The sequence below is a fragment of the Triticum aestivum genome, chromosome 7A (genome assembly GCF_018294505.1).
Source record: "Triticum aestivum cultivar Chinese Spring chromosome 7A, IWGSC CS RefSeq v2.1, whole genome shotgun sequence".
Taxonomy (NCBI): Eukaryota; Viridiplantae; Streptophyta; class Magnoliopsida; order Poales; family Poaceae; genus Triticum; species Triticum aestivum.
The window spans coordinates 577,696,783-577,712,084 of NC_057812.1; the positions used below are offsets into that span (position 1 = coordinate 577,696,783).

The following is a 15,302-nucleotide window of genomic DNA, read 5'->3' on the forward strand; positions in this document are numbered from 1 at the left end:
TATTACAGTCAATGGAAACACAGAGCGCTCTCTCCGAACAGAGGAGCACACCGCGGCCCTCGCAGCAGAAGCGCAAAGCAGCCTCTCAAGGCAATCGACCAGTTCGGTGCTTCAAAGCCCGGACACCTTCAAGCACGCTCGGAGCAATCGGCAAATAGACCTCCTGGCACGATCTGAGCTCGCGTAGCAATACGGCGGCTACCGCAATCCCAGCCCAACGGCAAAACTCGTGTCGCGCGTACATAATTACGCATTAAAAATACCATGAACACAAGTGGGGAGGGGGGCACAACCGGGGCACGCCCCAAGACGCGGCTTAAACCACACTAGGGGCTTCCCGTTTGGTTATTTTTCTTTTTTTAGGACATTAATCTCTGGAAACACTGTCCGGCAGCACTATTGCCGAACACATGATGCAGCAACTAAGGAGGCAGACAACTACGTCATACCACAGAATCCCAGATGGATTTAAGTAACGAGCGAACTATTTGATTTAATATCATTCCTCAGCTTGCCTTTGGAAGGGACATAGTCCTACTCTTTGCTTATCACACTATCTGTATCACTCTGCTTTAACGCAATTTTTTTAAAACAATGCATGACATTACGACTATTATTGCATTCTTGTTATATATATATATGTGTGTATATATATATATATATGTGTGTGTGTGTGTGTGTGTGTGTGTGTGTGTGTGTGTGTGTTCATTAATGACGCCTTGCAACCGTACACTTTGGTACGGACAATACACCAGGGGCTTACGTACCCCACAATATGGTGTGAAAAGTCCGAACACTTTCACAAGTGCGGCACCCCGAACTTATAACATTATATGCATCAGCTCCGAATCATGTTTTTGGTCAAATGTTGGGTTTGCCTGGCTCCTATGTTTTGGTACCTTACGTTCCGCTCTATCGGCTAAGGTAGCGCTAGGAGAACTACTGCGATTGTGCCCCGGTTCTGCTGGGTTCAACACCTCAGTAGAGAAAGCTAAAATTGACTGTCATGATAAGGCGAGACACTAGTCGCTGTTCGGCGAGGTTTTCGAGTCCCTAAAGACTTATGCCGCTTAGAGCGAGGGGTCGGCCCTGTCCGACTTAAAGGCGTGTATCGCGCCCCAAATTTGGCCTTCTGAATACCAGGGGCTTCGCCGAAATTTAAAATTATAGAATTCTATGGCTAAGTGAGAGTGATAAAGCATTATTAGTCCGGTTGCCTTGTTCGCTGTGCTGAGCACCTCCCTCGAAGGACCCAAACATGGGAACAAGAGTGCTCAGGTTTATCCCGAACAGCCCAGCACTCGTGGCATGGGGGCAGAAGCCGAGGACTAGCCATCTCTCAGATTGATAAACAGCCAAACAGAAGGTAATATTTTAAATTCAAACAAGCGTTGCATAGCGCATATGAAACAAGTTTTCATAAATACAGGATAAAACGAGCAAGTCTCACTCAAATATTACATCTTTTGAACACTCGTCCGCTATGAGACGGGCACCCGGCAGAACACCCTCGTAGTACATCTCGGGGTGGCGGTGCTCCTTGCCCTCCGGCGGCCCCTCCTTGATCAGCTTCACGGTGTCTAGCTTGACCCACTGCAATTTGACACGGGCCAAAGCCCGGCGTGCACCCTCAATGCAGACAGATCGCTTGACGACCTCCAGCCGCGGGTAGGCATCCACAAGCCGCCTCACCAGGCCGAAGAAGCTGTTCGGAAGGGCATCGCCAGGCCACAGCCAAACTATAAAGCCCTTCATGGCCTGATCGGCCGCCTTATGTAGCTCGACCATCTGCTTCAGCTGGTCGCTCATTGGCACCGGGTGTTCGGTCTCAGCATACTGAGACCAGAACAGCTTCTCCGTGAAGCTTCCATCCTTGGCCTGGTAAAATTGTGCGGCATCCGACACGCTGCGGGGCAAATCTTCGAATGCTCCTGGAGAGCTCCGGATTCGGGCAAGTAATCGGTAATTTACTTTTCATGCTTGCTTTGCATATAGAAAGCCTTACCCGCCGCTATCTTCTTCATTGCTTCGATCTCCTGGAGGGCCCTTTGGGCTTCGGCCTTGGCACTTTTTGCACTCTCGAGGGCCGCGGCAAGCTCAGACTCCCGCGTCTTTGAGTCAAGCTCCAACGCCCCGTGCTTCGCCACGAGAGCCTGGAGCTCTTGCTGCACCTCGCCCACCCGAGCCTCATGCTTTTCTCACTCGGTGCGCTCCTTGGCCGCGTTATCTTCGGCCTTGGTTAGCGCTTACTTCAGGGTCGCCACCTCGGTCGTGGCCCCTGGCGAATATACGATGATCCTGTCATTTTGCAATCGCATCTTCTTTTATATATGCATATCTATAGACAGGGTATTACTTACCATTGTTCTCCTTGAGCTGCCTCTTGGCAAGGCCGAGCTCTTTCCTGGACCCCTCGAGGTCCTACTTTAGTACGGTGACCTCCGCAGTCGGTGCGGCGGACGCCAGCAGCGAAGCCTGCATATGCATATTGACATACTTATATTAGACTCCTGCAATATTATTTGATCCTCTTTTCGGCTTTTCTTTGTGAACACCGAACAAAGCATCGGAGGCTACTGTCTATGCGGTAATATTTCTACTACATTTTAAAACACTTACCTCGAAGCCTGTTAGAAGGCTGGCACAGGCTTCAGTCAACCCACTCTTGGCGTACTAAACCTTCTGGACCACCGCACTCATAACAGTACAGTGCTCCTCGTCGGTGGAAGCGCTGCGAAGCGCTTCCAACAGATTGTCCGGCGCCTCTAGATGGACAGAGGTCACCGGCACAGGCGTCTTGCCCCTCTTAGAAGGAGGCTGCATGCCCGAGCCTGGAACCGCTGGAGGTTCCGGCGTGGTGTTCGGCTGAGGGCCGAACTCGGAGCTCTCAGGGGCCCCGTCCCCTCGGCTCCCGAAGTCCGGAAGGTCGCCTTGAGGCACCTCCGGGACTGTCTCCCCTCGGTCCGGTGCCTCTTGAGACAGCACCTCGGCATCGTCGGCAGGATGAGGGGAGGTGGCGGTCGGGACTGGATCACTATCCATGTCCGACGAGCCCAGGGAGTCGTCCGATGATACATCGATACTGGCTCGTGGCGGCCTGCATAATTATGTTCGGCGTTAGGGAAAACAGTGCGACAAAGGAATTCTATGAGTTACTCTGGTATCCGAATACTTACGATCTCCCCGGCGGCTTGGCCCTGGGCAACCACTCGTCTTCGCTTTCGTCGGCGGCGGTGGAACTGTCCGGAAGGAGAGTCCTTCCCTTCTTGGACCCTTCGCCCCCCCCCCAGTTGGGGCGGCCTTCCTTTTCTTATCTCCCCCAGCCGGTGGGGGAGCATCTTCTTCTTCTTCCTTGTATTCGGGGGAAGAGTGCGCCGCAGAGTCATCGGACGGTGAGTCCGACGATGCCTGGCGTCGGGAACTCTTTCAGGTTCCCTTGGCCTTCTTGGTCTTCTCCGGCACCGTATAAGGGGCCGGAGTCAGCATCTTCGCCAGAAGAGCGTCTGCGGGGCCTTCAGGCAAAGGAGCCGGACAGTCGATCTGTCCGACCGTCTCCTGCTAGTCCTGTCAAAGGTACAGGAGTTTAGATCCCGCATGGATTCAATCTATAGAAAATAAGTATTCTGTGAAAGGTAAAGCAGCTTACCGCACTGGCTTGGCGCTTCGCGCTGAATCCGCGATTCTCGGTAATAGGAGGTGGGACCTCGGCGCTTTTGAACAACACCCTCCAGGCATCTTCGTGAGTCGTGTCGAAGAGCCTGTTCAGAGTTCGGTGTTGCGCCAGGTCGAACTCCCACAAGTTGAACTCCCGTTGTTGGCACGGGAGGATCCGGCGGTGGAGCATGACCTGGACCACGTTGACAAGTTTGAGCTTCTTGTTCACCATGTTTTGAATACATGTTTGGAGTCCGGTCAGCTCTCCCAAACTACCCCAGGACAGGCCCTTCTCTTTCCAGGAAGTGAGCCGCATGGGGATGCCAGATCGGAACTCGGGGGGCCGCTGCCCATGCAGGGTCGCGCGGCTCGGTGATGTAGAACCACCCCGATTGCCACCCCTTTATGGTTTCCACAAAGGAGCCCTCGAGCCATGTTACGTTGGGCATCTTGCCCACCATGGCACCTCCGCACTCCGCCTGGCGCCCGCCCACAACCTTCGGCTTGACATTGAAGGTCTTCATGTTGGAAATATGCCCTAGAGGCAATAATAAATTAGTTATTATTATATTTCCTTGTTCATGATAATCGTTTATTATCCATGCTAGAATTGTATTGATAGGAAACTCAGATACATGTGTGGATACATAGACAACACCATGTCCCTAGCAAGCCTCTAGTTGACTAGCTCGTTGATCAATAGATGGTTACGGTTTCCTGACCATGGACATTGGATGTCGTTGATAACGGGATCACATCATTAGGAGAATGATGTGATGGACAAGACCCAATCCTAAGCATAGCACTAGATCGTGTAGTTCGTATGCTAAAGCTTTTCTAATGTCAAGTATCATTTCCTTAGACCATGAGATTGTGCAACTCCCGGATACCGTAGGAGTGCTTTGGGTGTGCCAAACGTCACAACGTAACTGGGTGGCTATAAAGGTACACTACTGGTATCTCCGAATGTGTCTGTTGGGTTGGCACGAATCGAGACTGGGATTTGTCACTCCGTGTGACGGAGAAGTGTCTCTGGGCCCACTCGGTAGGACATCATCATAATGTGCACAATGTGATCAAGGAGTTGATCACAGGATGATGTGTTACGGAACGAGTAAAGAGACTTGCCGGTAACGAGATTGAACAAGGTATCGGGATGCCGACGATCGAATCTCGGGCAAGTATCGTACCGATAGACAAAGGGAATTGTATACGGGATTGATTAAGTCCTTGACATCGTGGTTCATCTGATGAGATCATCGTGGAACATGTGGGAGCCAACATGGGTATCCAGATCCCGCTGTTGGTTATTGACCGGAGAGTCGTCTCGGTCATGTCTGCATGTCTCCCGAACCCGTAGGGTCTACACACTTAAGGTTCGGTGACGCTAGCGTTATGAGATATTAGTATGCGGTAACCCAAAAGTTGTTCGGAGTCCCGGATGAGATCCCGGACGTCACGAGGAGTTTCGGAATGGTCCGGAGGTAAAGAATTATATATAGGAAGTACTATTTCGGCCATCGGGACAAGTTTCGGGGTCACCAGTATTGTACTGGGACCACCAGAAGGGTCCCGGGGGTCCACCGGGTGGGGCCACCTGCCCCGGGGGGCCACATGGGCTGTAGGGGGTGCGCCTTGGCCTATATGGGCCAAAGGCACCAGCCCCAAGAGGCCCATGCGCCCAGAGAAGAGGAAAAGGAAGAGTCCTAAGGGGGGAAGGCACCTCCGAGGTGCCTTGGGGAGGAGGGACTCCTCCCTGGCCGCACCCTTCCTTGGAGGAAGGGCCAAGGCTGCGCCCCCCCCCCCCCCGCCCCTCTCCCTTGGCCCTATATATAGTGGGGGAAAGGGAGGGCAATCTAACCTAAGCCCTGGCGCCTCCCTCTCCCTCCCATGACACATCTCTCTCCTCCCGCAGCGCTTGGCGAAGCCCTGTTGGAATCCCGCTACTTCCACCACCACACCGTCGTGTTGCTGGATCTTCATCAACCTCTCCTTCCCCCTTGCTGGATCAAGAAGGAGGAGACGTCGCTGCTCCGTACGTGTGTTGAACGCGGAGGTGCCGTCCGTTCGGCGCTAGGATCATCGATGATTTGGATCACGACGAGTACGACTCCATCAACCCCGTTCTCTTGAACGCTTCCGCGCGCGATCTACAAGGGTATGTAGATCCACTCCTCCCTCGTTGCTAGATGACTCCATAGATAGATCTTGGTGACACGTAGGAAAATTTTGAATTTCTGCTACGTTCCCCAACACTTCAACCATAAGCCGAAGTGGGGCTTGATGCGGAGGAAGGCCTCGCACACGAAGATAAACGCCGAGATGTTGAGGATGAAGTTCGGGGCCAGATCGTGGAAATCCAGGCCGTAATAGAACATGAGACCCCGGACGAACGGATGGAGAGGGAATCCCAGTCCGCGGAGGAAATGGGTGAGGAACACTACCCTCTCATAGGGCCTAGGGGTGGGGATGAGCTGCTCCTCATCTGGGAGCCGGTGCGCGATGTCGTCGGGCAGGTATCCGGCTCTCCTCAGCTTCTTGATGTCTCCATCCGTGACAGAGGAGACCATCCACCTGCCTCCCGCTCCGGACATGGTTGGAGAAGGTGGAGGTGGGAAGTGCGGACTTGGGCGCTAGAGCTCGAGTGTGCGAAAAAGGGTGAGCAAAGGAGGAAGAAGGCGTGGATAGAAAGGCGAATCCTTATCCCTTTATATGGGCGGACGAAACTAAGCGTCCCCACTTGCCTGCTAAAACCCGCTCATCCCCCAAGCGCCGTAATCGATGGCGCGGTTGGGTTACCCACGCCCGTATTGATGAGAATCCCGTAATAAGGGGACACGATCTCTGCTTTGACAAGACGTGTCGAAAAACTGCCTCGCATTATGTGCAGGGCTAGTTAAAGGAAACGGTTCGAATAATCACCGGGCCATGACATGACGTCATACTGTCAAAAAAAGTCAGCAAATTAGATTTGCAGAAATATTATTCTCTCTACGGAAGTATGTGGAACTTATGTTGCAGGGTCGGACACTATCCTCGTATTCAAATTCTTCTGCGATGTATTCGGAGGAGGAACCCGCCTTGCAATGCCGAAGACAATACTGCACGTCAGACTCATCGTCATTGAAGCCTGGTTCAGGGGCTACTGAGGGAGTCTTGGATTAGGGGGTCTCCGGACAGCCGGATTATATCCTTTGGCCGGACTGTTGGACTATGAAAATACAAGATTGAAGACTTCGTCTCGTGTCCGGGACTTGGCGTGGAAGGCAAGCTAGGCAATACGGATATGGATATCTCCTTCTTTGTAACCGCCCTGGTGTAACCCTAACCCTCTCCGGTGTCTATATAAACCGGAGGGTTTTAGTCCGTAGGACAACAACCACAACATACAATCATACCATAGGCTAGCTTCTAGGGTTTGGCCTCTCTGATCTCGTGGTAGATCTACTCTTGTACTACCCATATCATCAATATTAATCAAGCAGGACGTAGAGTTTTACCTCCATCAAGAGGGCCCGAACCTGGGTAAAACATCGTGTCCCCTGCCTCCTGTTACCATCTGGCCTAGACGCACAGTTCGGGACCCCCTACCCGAGATCCGCCGGTTTTGACACCGACAGTGTCCAATTGAAATTGGGTCACCCGATTTTGACCAAGTCAACAATTCCACAAAGCTCTCATCCAATTCTTTTATACTATACACCATGCTTCCTAATTTTTAAGTCTTCACAATTAATTGAGCTCATCAGTTTAGAACTTGATGACCTAATTTTGACCGGGTCAATAATTTCTCAAGGAGCTCTCTCATTTAATTATTATAATTAATCATATTCCCTAATTTTGAAGCTCTTTTATTTGATTGACATATTCGATTTTGAATTTGGTTTATGATTTTGATCGGGCCCACAGTTTTTCAAATCAATCAACAGCAACCGGCTAGAAAAACATATCAACCACAGATACTATAGCACTAATATAGTACATATAGCCACCGATGCAGAAATTTACTCACAAAAGTTTGAGTTGATTAGTGCATAACACAAAATCACACTATGAAAGGCCCACAAATAATCGCATTATAAATAAACATAAAACACACACCATCGTCTCCCCCATTCGCCCAACTAAATATGCCATCAGTTCCAAAATATAAGGGGTATTAGTTCTTTGAAAAGTCAAATTTCTTTAACTTTGAGCAAGTTTAGAGCCAAAAATATCGACATCCACAATATTAAGCGAAGAAATTATGGAAATTTATTTCCTGATGAATCTAATATAACATCAATTTGATATTCTTCATAGATTTGATCAAACTTAAAGATGTTGGACTTTTCAAAAAAAAAGTAATACACCTTATATTTTAAAACAAAATTGAGTATTTTTTTTAAGAATCTCAACAACACCAATGGCACAGCAAAGCGCGCCCAACCCTTCTGGTACTATGCCAATGCTAATGCTACACATCAAACAATCATGCCATTGTTCCATAACAATTTAAAAATATAATAGGACTTATGGTCTCACCGAAACTTGCACAATGGGGACAAATGTGATGGATTTTTCAGATGAAAGCAAGGGGATCGGAGGAGAATACCTTGGGGGATATTTGTAGGATCAAATGCCCAGCAAATTCCTTCAAATTGGGTCGATTTGGGATAGGGGTAGGAGAGGGCGCACGAACCCTAGCCGCGAGCCCATTCTGTGTTCATGAGAATGAGAAAATGAGGACTAGGTCGGGCCGTGGGCCGTCCGCCGTGCCTTAACCATAACAGGAGCATAGCGCCTAAGAGAAAGACATTATCCTCCACAGTATAGCGCCTATGGGGTGGGTGCTGCTTAACCAGGGTGGGGCCCGGCCCGGCTCTGGGGAAGCCACGCTGATAAGGCGTATACTCCTGACAGACGGGCGCTACGATGTATAGTAATAGCGCCCACGCGTTTTGGGCGTTACCCGAAAAGGTTAGCTTGGGAGAAATAGTTTTGCCGATAATTTATTTTTCGAATACCTTTGGCCTTTGGGTTATCTACTTATTTTTGTCCATTTTGCGGGCCCATGGATCGATGGAAGGGGAGGCAGAGGCAAAGCTGCGGAACCATGCGGTCAATCTGGGGCCCTCCCCTGCAGGACCAAATCTCATGGACACATCAACACTCCTCTCTCTCTCTCTCCCCCCTTGCTGCATGCGTGCCTACGCTATACCACTGTTCCGAAGAAGATCCCTTAGGCAAAGGCTTTGCCAAAGGACGACGAAAGAGGCAGAAAACAAAAACAGACGCCGGAGCCGCTGCTGCTGCTGCAGGCTTCCTTTCTTGCGGCGAGGGTACAGCACTCGGTTCCTTTCCCTGTGGTTTGACCCACCAGCGGCCCTCCTTTGCTCGCTTTATTAGTCTTTACTCTTTACACCCCCTAAAACACGCTCGAACTCAAATCAAACCTACTACTACTATAGTAGCAGGAGCAGACCTTTTCTTTCCATCAGCGATGAACATACTAAGAGGCTTTTCGGTGGTTAGATCTTGATCAACTCTGCCCTTGCTTTAGACCCTGCATGCACTGTCACAAAGTCACAAGCATCTCTCCCCCCCCCCCCCCCCCCCCCCCCCCCCCTCTCTCTCTCACAATGGCCAGGGAGGGAGGAGCGATCTCCACAGTGGCAGCTTGGGGGGTGGCGATCCTTTCTGCGTCAACAAAAGTGGAAAAGGGCGCAAGAACCGAGGAGGAGAGGGAGGGGGAGGGTGCGCGGCGGGTTCGACGCACTGATGCACATGCAAAAGCCTAACCTTTGGAAGTTACAATGGCAGGCCGGTTCTTCCTTTACAAAACATCCAGGCTACGGTGGCCGCTTTGTCGCAGCAATGATGCTGCCCTCTGTCTGCTTCGGTTTCCAGCCTAGGAAGAACATCGATCGTGGTCAAAGCAAAACAAACACCGCTGGGCGATGCTGCTGCTGCTGTAGTCGGAGTGCAGGTGTCGAATGGACAATGCAGTACGTAGAACCGTTTCTTTCCAAACAGAGAACTCCGTTTCTTACCGGCAGCCCGTGACAAGTTTTATCAGATTTGAAACATTTTAGACACAATTTACCTAGTTTCGCACTTTATTATAGCCCTAAAACAGAAAATTATAGCCCTAAAACAGAAAATATCCCCGTGGACACACAGTTTTAGGGCTAAACCGCGGCACGCCGCAAATCAGGCGAACGAATCGGCCGCCACACTCTACGCTAGAAACGTGTGGCCCGATAGCATGACGTGTAGTAGGACTGCGGCGGCAACCAATGGCATCTTTTATTTGGCATGCCACGTCTGCGGCTAGGCAGCCGTAGGCATCATCCAAACACAGCCTTAGTGAAAAATGGTGAAAACCAAGTGATAGTCATGTTTCTGAAATTTGACTCAAACTTGATTTTTGTTGAATATTCTCTTGCCCTAGAGAGGGCGCGATGCTAACACATGCGAACAACACCCCACTCGCTGGCTCGTCACGCGCGGCTTCTACTCCAAAAGTGAAGAGGTGAGAGTAATTGCAACATATGCAAACAATACGTTACCACTAAGTCCACCACAACACCGATGACACCCTTGTCCGCCAAAAAAAACGAAAACAAGGATGACACCCTCATCTTCTTAAGGCTTCGATAATCACAATTATCGGAGATAGCCTTAAGAGGTTGTTTGCCACATCAAACATAAATAAACAATCGTTGTATAACCTCTGAGGTGTGTGTGTTTGTGTGTGTGTGAGAGAGAGAGAGAGAGTAAAATTATATACTCTCTATCTCTTTTTCGATAATTGAGCCAGTCCGTTAAGATATTTGTACGATAGATTGTTGGTTTATAACATTATTCAAGCATCCAATCGGGAAATGGGAGTTAGATAATTTATGAAATTGCTCAAACCTACATTGCAATTTTAGGCCTCTTTAAAACAAAGGATTATGCCTTAGGATTTAGGAATTCCTATGGATTTGGTCACTAACATCCTTTGGTTCATGTGAATGAGCCTAAGGGAAAGACATGGAACATTTAACATCTGCAGCGGCCTCACTTTTTTTTACTCATAAGCATGGGATTGAGGCAAAGCAAATTGTCTATGGCAACGATGCGACCCATCTAGTGAGTGTTAGAATTTCACTAGTGTGATTCATGTATTATGCAATTTGTGTCATTCAAATAACTTATGCCAAATTTTACCAGTTTCCAATCCTTTGGTTTAGGCGTACATTCTTACATATAATATTTCTTCTATTCCCTTCTTTTTTAGAATCCTGTGAATTAAGGAGGCCCCTCACGCAAATTTTAAAGGAGTTGAATCTTGAAGGTTTTTTTTATGTCATTCGATTCACGATAATGAGATGGTTAGGATTTTGTTGGAAGATTCCTTTGCCATATTTTGGAAAAAAAATCTATCCACTAAACCTCTTGTTACAATTCATTTCTTCTTCATGTAGTGACAAATACTCTTTGGTTGTAACTTCATGTAATTTTCTAATCATATTGGATTGATTAGAACATGAGACTCCAATGCGACATATTTCCAATATGTTTTGAAAATCGCAACAATCAAATAGGCCCCGTTGTCGAGAGAATATCCCATGGAAACAAAAAAAATCGGTGGAAATTAGTAAACGGATCAAGTGAAAATGTTTCAAAAAATTAAAATTCAATTTCAAGTGGGAGCTAGCTCCCATGTGGAATTGAATTTGAAACATAAAATTTCACATTTTTGTAGAATGCCACCTCTCCATCATACTGTATTTTTTTCCAGAAATTTTGAAACATGATTTTCACTTGGTTTTCAACAGTTGATCAAAACTTGTTTCCACCGGATACTTTCTCCAACTGTGATCCCTTTTTTCTCACGGTAAATTGAAAATCGAAACAATTTTCCATTATTGCTTTTGCATTCCGTCCTGCAACAAATAGTTCAAACCTTTGGTTCAAAGGAAAAGTAGAAGAAGCACATTCGTATAACGAATAGGAAATTTTCCTATGGTGGCATTATTAAAGGCTCGTTTGATTCAAAGGTTTTTTCATAGAAATTTTGTAGGACTAGAATCCTTAGGATTTTTTTCCAATGTAGGTTTTTTGATTCATAGGATTGAATCATATAGGAATTTTTTCTAAGGATTTCTTTGTACTACTTCTCATATAGTATTTTTTAGCATCCATGCCAACCTCTTTGGAAGAATCCTTTGTTTTTCCTATATGCAATCAAACAACCCAAAATCCTTTAGGATTGAGATGACCATGAAATTCCACCCCTATGTTTTTCCTATTCCGTGTTTTTAGAATGTTGCGAATCAAAGAGGCACCAAGCTTTTGGTTCAAAGGAATGTGGCAAAGGAAAATAGAGAGAGAAAAATAATCTTTGTTCTTGGTTTTAGAGAAAAAAACACAGAAATTTTACAATCCACTTGAACCTCTTGTCCAAATTCTTCCACACAAAGAACGAGACTGAGATCCTTCATGGCATAAGAACATGCTAAGTACACAAGAATTCCTGTGATTTTTCTATTCCCATGAGCCAAACAGCCAAGCCTGCAAAATTCCTACGTTTTCTAATCTTCTGTTTTACGCATGCATTTCTATCTAATTCCTGCGTTTTTAGAATTATGTGAACCAAAGAAGGCCATGGTGTTCTCTTCAAATCTTCTATTATGTTGCTATATTCCTATGGTTCCTCTATGTCTATGAGATAGATATAGATACAGTAGTACATGACGCAACATGTGTTTTGCTGTTTTGTTTCTTTCCTTCTCGAACGGACACATGCAGCAGGACTGAACATTGACCATTGGATTTCATACGGCGTACTGTACTACTAAATTTGATGGGACAGGCGGAGGTTTTGTACACTGGCAACAAGCATAAAGAAAACATCTCAAATGGAAAGTCGATATGAAATAGCGAGGCGAGCACATCTCAGGTAACAAAAGATTTCCAATTTCCCCAGCCATTAACAACAAATTTCCAATTTCCCCAGTCATTAATCACATTTCACATGTTCGCAATGCTAGCAAATACACTAACAACTCAGCCCGAGAAGCTGTAAAACTACTAGTAGAACACTGACCTCCAATTAACCACACGAAATGTGGCTCCATCGCCTGAGAAGAGATGTACTTGGTCGCCATATTCTGCTGATCTTGCACGACAAAATCACAATGAGAGCCCAAGAAGAGCACTCCATGAATGAACCAACTTGCCAAAACCTACTTTTGTCTAGAGGATGGATGTTAGGAGCAAGAACACCAGGAAAAGAGTTAACGATCGATCCATCAGATGCCGCCTCCCTGGTGGCCTCCCCACGGGTACTGCGGTGAGCGGTGGTCGGGGTAGCCCGCGCCCATGGCCATGGCCTGGGAGATCGCCAGTGGCTGCTGCGCTTGCACTTCTTGCGGGACCGAGGCGTCGGGGGCGGCGGAGAGGTCGGGCTTGACGTCGGCGTCGGCGGCGTCCTGGAGGGGCAGGCGCTCGTAGACGGCGTTGGCGAAGGTGGCGGCGAAGAGGGTGACGGGCCCGGCGGCGACGAGCGGCCCCACGACGCAGCCACCGAGGACCTGGCCCTGCCCGGCGGAGAGCATGACTGCGAGGCCGGACGCCTCGGACGGCGCCGGGGGCGGGAGCACGGTGCCGGTCATGGAGAGGAGCTCGAAGCGCCCCGGGAGGGGCGCGGCCGAGGCCGCGCCGCGCACGACGACGTCCACGACGGAGCCGGACGCGCCCAGCACGCAGACGCCCCGGCCGCGGCGGCGCGCGTACTCGGCGACGCAGGCGGCGACGTCCGCGCCCGGGGCCACCTCCAGGATGTGCGAGTGGAGCGCGTCGGGGCTGTCGCGCGTGATGATTATCGGCGGCTTGGGCTTGTTCTTGGACCCCATCGGCCGGCCCCGCGGCCTCCGCAGCGGCACGATGGCCCCCGCCGCCGCCCCCATCTGCCCCTCGCCCTGGCCCTGGCCCTGCTGCTGCTGCTGCTTGCTCTCCGGCGAGGCGGCCACCGCTGGAGCCGGCGCCGGCATGGTCACCGCCGGCAGCTGCAGCGGCTGGTGCTGGTGCTGGAGCGGCTGATGCTGCTGCATCTGCTGCGGCTGCGGCTGCGGCGGGAAGTCCATTGGCCCTTGCCACCACTTGCTGCTGCCGGTGGCCATGCACGTAGCCTCGCCCCAATCCGCCACACTGGCTGGCTCCACAGTAGGATCCCACGCCCCCTTTGGCTCTCTCCCCTGACCCGCTGTCCTCCTGCCTCCCCCCTCTCTCTCTCTCTCGCGAGATCTCGAAGTCGGAGACTGGGAGAAACTGAGCGCTTTCGCAAAGCCTTGCCCCCCTCGCTCGCCCAGTTGTACTGCCAAAAGTCAAGAGAGAGAACGCAAGGGGCCAGGAGGGGGGTCATATGGGAGGAGGGCGCGGAGCGGCCCTTGAATCCTGACGGGACGGCGAGAAGGCGCGGCATGTGCGCGGTGTGGTGGCGCAGCGCGGGCCGGACCGTCTCGTCCGGGACCAGTATGTCTGTAACGCGCTCGCCTCATCATGGAGGCGAATCCTGTACGACCCATTTGTGAGAGAGCTCGTCGTGGGGGTGGCCCACCTGACAGCCTCCCCTTGCGGCCGGGTCGCACGTATGACCCGGTCGTACAGGATTATTTTGCCCTCATCATCGTGCCGTCTCTCTCCAATGGTTTTCCGCGCCGTTTTCCGTTCTCCCTCTTACCAAAAAATGTCCTTCATCTAGTAAAAAAAATGTTCTTCATGTTTTCATCTAAAAAAAGTGTCCTTCATGTTTTTACAAAAATGTTCTTCATCGTGTCAAAAACAAAAGTGTTCTTTTTCTTTTCCGAAAAGAGCCGGATTCTTCGTCTTCCATGAAACGTTCTTAGTTTACCATCGAGGTGAAACCGTGCGCCTGGCCGTCCGCCCACTTTTTAGCGCGGTTTTCGGTTCTCTCCTCACCGCGGAAGTGAAACGGGACGGACGCCCAGGTTTTCAGCGCCATTTTCAGTTTTCATTCGCACCGTGGAAGTGAAAACTGACGCCCGGTCCTCTGGCGGGTTTTCCATGCCATTTTCAGTTCTCCTTCTCACCGCAGAAGTGAAACCGGACGGACGCCTTGGTCCTCCACGGGGTTTTCAGCACCATTTTTAGTTTTCATTCTCACTTTGGAAGTGAAACTGACACCCGGCCCTTTGCCGGGTTTTCCGTGCCACTTTCAGTTCTCCTTCAAACCGCGGAAGTGAAACCTCACGCCCGGTCCTCGCCAGGGTTTTCCGCACCATTTTCAGTTCCCCTTCTCATCGTGGAAATGAAAACTGACGCACGGTCCTCTGCAGGATTTCCCGTGCCATTTTCAGCTCTCCTTCTCACCGCGGAAGTGAAACCTGATGCCTGGTCCTCTGCAGGGTTTTCCGTGCCATTTTCAGTTCTCCTTCTCACCGCGGAAGTGAAACCTGACGCCCGGTCCTCTGCAAGGTTTTTCGCTTCAGTTCTCATTCTCATCGCGGAAGTGAGAACTGACGCCCTATCCTCTGCAGGGTTTTACGTTCCATTTTTAATTATCCTTTTCGCAGCGGAAGTGAAACCTGACGCTTGGTCCTCTGCAAGGTTTTACGCTTCAGTTCTCCTTCTCACCGCGGAAGTGAAACATGACACCC

At 49.9% G+C, this 15,302-nt stretch overlaps 1 protein-coding gene across 1 annotated transcript; it reads right to left on the bottom strand.

Annotated features, from left to right (window-relative positions):
- Positions 1 to 12,577: 12,577 nt before the first annotated feature.
- On the bottom strand, positions 12,578 to 14,018 carry LOC123152280 (AT-hook motif nuclear-localized protein 27). Its single transcript, XM_044571866.1, has one exon. It carries the CDS (start codon positions 13,803 to 13,805, stop codon positions 12,936 to 12,938), a length of 870 nt encoding a protein of 289 aa, XP_044427801.1. The 5' UTR covers positions 13,806 to 14,018; the 3' UTR covers positions 12,578 to 12,935.
- Positions 14,019 to 15,302: the final 1,284 nt, after the last annotated feature.

What these genes read in the sequence shown, in the direction of transcription:
- LOC123152280 (XM_044571866.1), bottom strand. Translation starts at nt 13,805, where the DNA reads ATGGCCACCGGCAGCAGCAAGTGGTGGCAAGGGCCAATGGACTTCCCG.